Here is a 6,402-nt window from a genome sequence, read left to right as displayed (position 1 = left end):
CTCCCCAACCCCCCGGAATCCAAGACCCTCACACAGTCACACCCCTTGAGATTGCAGCAGGGCCAACACCAGCACCCCTGCCTGACGAGGGGCCTCCAGGCAAGTCACTTGGCCTCTCTCATCTTAATTTGCTTAACCATAAAACTGGGATAGCAATATCTACATTAACTGAGATAATGTGAGAATGTGTCCAATGTAGCGCCAAGCGTGTATGCAGTAAGTGCCCAAGAGAGTGGCCGCTCCTATGGCCGCGGGTATCATACCAGCACCATGTCCATTATCATCATTGGCCACAAAGTCACTGGGCAGAATCTTTGCACTCCTGATTCCAACCTCATCTCTGCCCCAAGCTCCAGCCTCCTGGCCTTTGGAAGCTGGCATAGAAGGGTGTGCCCCAGGGGCGTAGGAGCAAGTAAATGTGGCCACAGGACGAGGGGTTGACACCAGGTCAGAGATTGAACTTGAGGGAGCCCCTCTCTATCCCTCTTCCCGTCTCCAACCAGTGTTGATGATAGTCAGTCAAGACCAAGAGTGTCTCCAGTGCATCTGACTCTGTCATATGGGTGTCTGGACAAAACCAAACTTCTGTGGCATTCTTATGTCCCAGAGACTGGGCTGGCTGAGGACTTTCCAGAGAGGAGGGAAGGGAGTAATTGGGGAAGGGGCGTGACCCAGCCCCCTGAGCAGGGTCTGACACCTGTCACTCTTGTTCTGGATACCAGTGATCACTCTGCTCATCTTCCTGAGGAGGCGGCTCCGGAAGCAGGCCCGCGCCCACGGCAAGAGTGTGCCAGAGATCCATGAGCAGCTGGTTACCTATGACGAGGAGGGCGGTGGGGAGATGGACACCAACAGCTACGATGTGTCGGTGCTCAACTCGGTGCGCCGTGGAGGAAGCAAGCCCCCACGGCCGGCGCTGGAGACCCGGCCACCCCTCTACGCCCAGGTGCAGAAGCCACCGCGACACGCACCCGGGGTGCACAGCGGGCCTGGGGAGATGGCAGCCATGATCGAGGTGAAGAAGGACGAGGCGGACCACGATGGCGGTGGGCCCCCCTATGACACTCTGCACATCTATGGCTATGAGGGCTCTGAGTCCATCGCGGAGTCCCTTAGCTCCCTGGGCACTGATTCGTCCGACTCTGACATCGATTATGACTTCCTTAACGACTGGGGGCCCCGGTTCAAGATGCTGGCAGAGCTGTACGGCTCAGACCCCCGAGAGGAGCTGGTGTATTAGGGGGCCCATGCTTTCTGGGCCTGGGGGCCCAGATCCCCTGAAGCCCAGGCCAGTCAGACACCAGGTCCCCAGCCCTCCAAAAGTGGCACTGATTTCCCAGCCCAGTACCCCGTTATCCTGGGCCCCACAGACCTCACCATCCCTGGGATAGCAAACTCCAGGCTCCTGAAATATCAGGAACATAACATGTATTTCAGCATTGGCTACCTCCAAATGCTGGAAAATCCAGGCTAATGTTCTGTCTGGGCTCAGATGCCCACATAATCCTGTCGCCCAGACCACAGTCTAACTCGGTGACTTTCTCTGGCTAGACAAGGTTTCAAAGCAACATGTGTTCAATTGCTGGGGTGGGGGGTAGGGTAGGGGTCTTCCTGTGAGGTCCTTGAAATTCACCCTGGTAAGGCTGGGAGGTCCTGGAGCCTATCAAAGGTTTGGACTGTGTGACCTGTGGGGCCAGACTGCCGCTCAGTCCCAAGGGAGACTGCAAGGTCCCATCTGGCCTTCACTATGAGTCCCAACCCTGTTCTAACTTGCTTCCAAGTGCCCACCACTCCCTGGCCCCTCCCCAGACCTGCTGAGAGGGAGGAAGGGGCCACATGGCAGCTCTTCACCTGGGGTCCTGAGGTGACCACACTGGCCTGCCCCACCAGTGACTATGCTGTACTGAGCGTTGAACCATTCAACCAAATTCAGGGAAATGGTTTGTTGAACTTTGAAGCAACTGTGAATTCATCCTGGAGAGACGGTGGAGATCAAATGTGACAGAGCCTTGGGTGAAGGGCCTGGAATAGCTGAGACCCTGATTTGAGACTTTTCAACACCCCTCCAGTCTTGCCTTCGAGGGGCTCAGATATTTCTGGAGCAGAAGACCCCTCCCCACCTCTGCCTCACCTGGTCACCCATGCCTGTTCTTTCTCTTCTCTGTGTACCCCTTATCTCTTGACTTAGAGGCACCCAAGGTGTGGCCCTGAGCAAGTCAGGCCACTGTCCAAACCCAATCATGACTGCATCACAGAGCCTAACCATTTTCCTTCACACTTTGTTGCCGCATCTCAGGGAACTGACCCTCAGGCACACCTTTTAGAAAAGGCAAGGCCCCTGCCCTGCCCAAGATCTGTGGTCATTTGTGCTTTTCCCACTTTCGGCCACAAATGGAACATTCCAGGTCAAACATGCCTTGGGGAAGTGGCACCAACCAGCAGAGAAGGGCAGGGAAGGAGGCAAACTGTCTTGCTCACCCTTCATTATGGACCAAGGTTCTCACTCTGGGAAAGGCCCTCACACTGCAGGGGTTTGTAGATAACACTGACTTTTTTTTTTTTAACCAGTACTAGTTTTTCACAATTTTTTTACTAATATTTAACAAGTTTCTAGATCTCACAAACATATAGAAAAAGGGTTTTTACATAACAAGCAGGTTGCTTTTTAGGTTAACAATTTTAATTCAGGTTTTATTGTTGGATAAACAATTCTTGTAACCTTCTATTTCCTATCTTTGTAGTGACTGATCTATGGATAATGATTATATATTGACCACACTGGTGCATGAGACGTACTGTATTTTTTTTATACCTAAATAAAGAAAAATCTTGAAATTCTTCTATTTTTAGAGCTGAGAGAGCTCAGGTGAAACACACATATACACATGCCACCAACATCATCAGAGGAACCTAGAGGGGAAGGGGACATTTGTAGATTCTTAGAAAAAACGCTACAGACAGCACATTCCTTTTAAAATTTTAGTCAGCTTCTCATTTTCCACAGCTGTCATTGGTGCCTCAGGCAGCCACAGTGTTAAACAATTGCCACTGATTGTTTTCAACAAATGCTCCCCCTGCTCCACACAAAAGTCTGCTGTCAAGCTCCAAGCCAGGTCAAATAAATAACACCCTTGTAAGTGGAGTCTTCCAAGGGACCAGCAAAAACTGGGCTTTCAAGTTACTCCAACTCTATTCTGTCCCTTCCTAGCAAATGGTTGCTAGGTTTTCACTGTAATAAATGAACCAATAGGTTTCAAGGTACCACAGGGCTGGGGAGAAGGGGATACAATTGTGGCAAGTTAAAACACCACAAAACTTTGGCAAAATGGGAGCTGTTTTTCTTGAACAGTTCTTAGATTGTTGCAAGTTTTTAGTTAATGTCCAAGGTTGTGAAAAAGTTGATTTTGACCATTTTGCCAGTATTCTCACTGCTTTTATCGGAGAAAGGATGTCCTACTCAGCCATTCCTGCTGATATCACCCCTGCAGGTTGGATTTTTGAGTTCAGTTATCTCACCTGTGTTCAAGTGCCTGCTCCTTGAACTCGAAGTTATCCAATCCCTGGAACCTGTGAGATCTGTGCATTCCTTCCTTCTCCAAGATGCCTCCCAGTGCCCAAGTCACCTCCACATAAGACATTTTCTGCCTCCCAGGCTCTGAGCCCCTGGCCACCCTGCCCAACTTCTCTGTTTGGCTCCTGTTTACCCTTGTGTTGGAGGAGGGGCCTACCTCTGAGTTTGGAGATGTCAGCAGACACCAAGGAAGTGCCCAAACCCTGTGCCCCCTGGAATATTCTAATCACCGTGCACAAGCTGCTCCAGGCAAGCCTCACCACCATGAGCACAAGAAGCAGAGGCTCAGTGCCCTTCCCCTCCCCCAGGCCAAACCTATGAGACCAGTATGACTTTCTTCATTTCATAGATAATTCAGGAGAGACTCAGGGAGGGGTGAGATGTGGCCAGAGCCACACAACAAATTAGGAACAGAGCTAGGGTGAAACCCCGCCTCCAGGACCCTAGGAGAAAGCAAATCTGCAGGAGACTTCCCAAAACCTAGGCAGAGGCGAGACTAGGAAGCACCGCCCGCGCCCCTTGCTCTAGGAAATAACCACAAGAGGGCGCGCTGGGTCAACAAATGCTCCGCCCTGGCCAGCATCACCCCACCACCACCACCTAGCAGCGCGCCCTGGCCTCCCTGCTAGACCCCAGACTCCGGGGATCTTGGGACTTGACAGACAACCTGGATGACAGAGGTGGCCTCCAGTCGGTCCGCACAACCCGCCTAGGCTCCCTGCTCCGCTCCTCCTTAACTCCAAGCCATTATTGGGGCGAGAGGCGAGAAAGACAGGGACCTTGCCCCTATCCTCCCGACGGAATCGGGTACTTGCACCCTCCGGCAGCCCAGCCGGCACCGAGAATCTCAACTCACGGGCTGCAGCTGGCCCTGGCAGCCAAATCCTTGGTCTTGAGAGGTCACGGTTCACCCCAATATCCCTCCCTGCAACAGAGACCCTTGCCTCAGTGTCCACCCCCAGCCTTCCTGCTCTGCCCCGCCCTGTTTTCTCCCAAACAATCCTGGAGGGTTGACTCTGGGACAAAAACAGAGCCTCAGTACCCCAGCACCCTGATTCCACGCCTCCTTTAAGTTACATCCTACAGTCCTCGGGATGACAAGTCGAGTCTCTGATCCTCACAACCAAAACCCAGACCACGACCACCCTGCAATAGTCCTTCTAAGGATTAACCTAAGAAACGTGCGCAGGGTGTGTCTGCCACAAAAATTCAACATATTTACAAGCCAAAAGATTGGAAACAACATAAATGTCCAACAATAAGAGGCTAGTTACTTAAATAAGGGCAGATCCACAAAATAATGCAAGAAAGCCATTACAAGTCATGCTGTGACTGGTGATCTTGAGCTGATTTCAAGGGCAAGCAAAAAATCAGAACCCAGTGCATTATTTAGTCAGGTCCTAATTTTTTTTCTAGTAGGATACCCATCTCCAGTTACGGAATTACGAATAAGGTTTCTTTTCTTCTTTATTCTGTTTTCCGAGTTTTCTGTAATCAGCATGGGTATTTTTATAATCAAAAAAGTTTTATTTTAGTGTTAATTTGTAAATACTTTCTTGTAATTGATAAGCAAAATTTGTCCCCAGATACCATTTTTTTTTTAACTTTGGAAGTTTTTGTTTAAAAAAAACATTTCGGGTTCACTATTAATGCAAAATACTTCTTAAAATTAACTAAATTTCTCTGTCATTACTCTTAAACCCCCCAAAATCTGTTGTTGGATCATTAGTGTTATTGTTTACTTCTGAAAGCATTTCTCTAATTTTGGTCTGTGGAGCCTGAACCTCTTAGCCTTTGGAGTTCTTTCACCCCAGATTTCTAGCAACTCTCTAAATCGGAGCAATTGCCGTGGACAGAATGAGGAAACCCTGGCTTTCCAGCCAAGTAACCTTCATAGGATTCTGCAATGCCTTGAAATACCCAATATTCCTCTTTTCTCAAAGATAAGAGAAACAGTTGGAGCAGATTTCTCTCAGCACATCCAGAGGTCATCTGGGATGTCTGGGAAATCTGTGTAGATACCAACACTTCAGGATTTCACAGGACTCTGAATGTGCTTTTGGAGCCTAGGGCATAGGAAGCCATTAACTTATGATGCTTTTTGTGTAATGGTTGCTGGGGGGAATGTTTAACATGTTGCACAGGAAGCTGCAGTGAACAAGGTAGGGTTGTATTCAAATAGCTGAGAGACAATGTAAGGCACCATCTAAAAGAGTTAACCTAGAACCTGCCAGACAAAAAACCCAGTAACAAAAATCTTTTTTGCCTATTTGCAAGTCTTTCACAATCTTCCTTGACAGGTGGAAGGGAGGGAGAGTAGGGGAATGAAAGGAAAAGCAGGAGAAAAGAAGGAACAGGTGAAGGGGGGAGAAGGGAATGAGAAAGGGAAGGAAGAAGGATCTTTAGTGAGTTTATACAAGAACTGAATGAATGGTATTTATGAGGACTTATATAAGGGTGGCTAATGCAGCAGGATGTCTTCCTTATCTACTGCTACGTAACAAATTACCACAAATGCAGCAGCTGAAAACAACATATTCATCACCTCATAGTTTCCATGGGCTGAGAGTCTGGGAATAGCTTTGCTGAGTTCTCTGCTTCAGGATCCCCCCTGAGAGCTACAATCAAGATGTCAGCCAGGGCTACAATCTTATCTCAAGGACCCACTTCCAAGATCACACAGTTGAATGATTTCAGTCCTTGCAGTCTATTAAACTGAGGGTCTCTCCAATATGGTCACTGGCTCCCTTCAAAGCCAGCAAGCTCTCTGCTAGCAAGAGGACACTGCAGTGTTATATAATGTAATCTCAGAAGTACCATCCTGTCATCTT

At 48.9% G+C, this 6,402-nt stretch overlaps 1 protein-coding gene and 1 pseudogene across 2 annotated transcripts in view; both read left to right on the top strand.

Moving 5' to 3' along the window:
* Positions 1-1,729, top strand: part of CDH5 (cadherin 5) — a 34,592-nt gene extending 32,863 nt beyond the window's left edge. The window contains exon 12 of the mRNA XM_003799424.3: positions 723-1,729. Within this exon, the coding sequence (XP_003799472.1) occupies positions 723-1,240 (518 nt within the window). The 3' untranslated portion in view covers positions 1,241-1,729. The remainder of the gene's footprint in view (positions 1-722) is intronic.
* On the top strand, positions 1,248-2,825 carry LOC111728338 (annotated as a pseudogene). Its single transcript, XR_002775661.1, has 3 exons — positions 1,248-1,288; positions 1,418-1,587; positions 1,687-2,825. The product of XR_002775661.1 is annotated as an uncharacterized LOC111728338 (transcript).
* The last annotated feature ends 3,577 nt before the right edge of the window (positions 2,826-6,402 follow it).

This window comes from Otolemur garnettii, unplaced genomic scaffold (genome assembly GCF_000181295.1).
Source record: "Otolemur garnettii isolate 467f Iridium unplaced genomic scaffold, OtoGar3 scaffold00151, whole genome shotgun sequence".
Taxonomy (NCBI): domain Eukaryota; kingdom Metazoa; phylum Chordata; class Mammalia; order Primates; family Galagidae; genus Otolemur; species Otolemur garnettii.
Note: the sequence above shows the minus strand (reverse complement) of the source record. Positions and strands in the feature narration are given on the sequence as shown.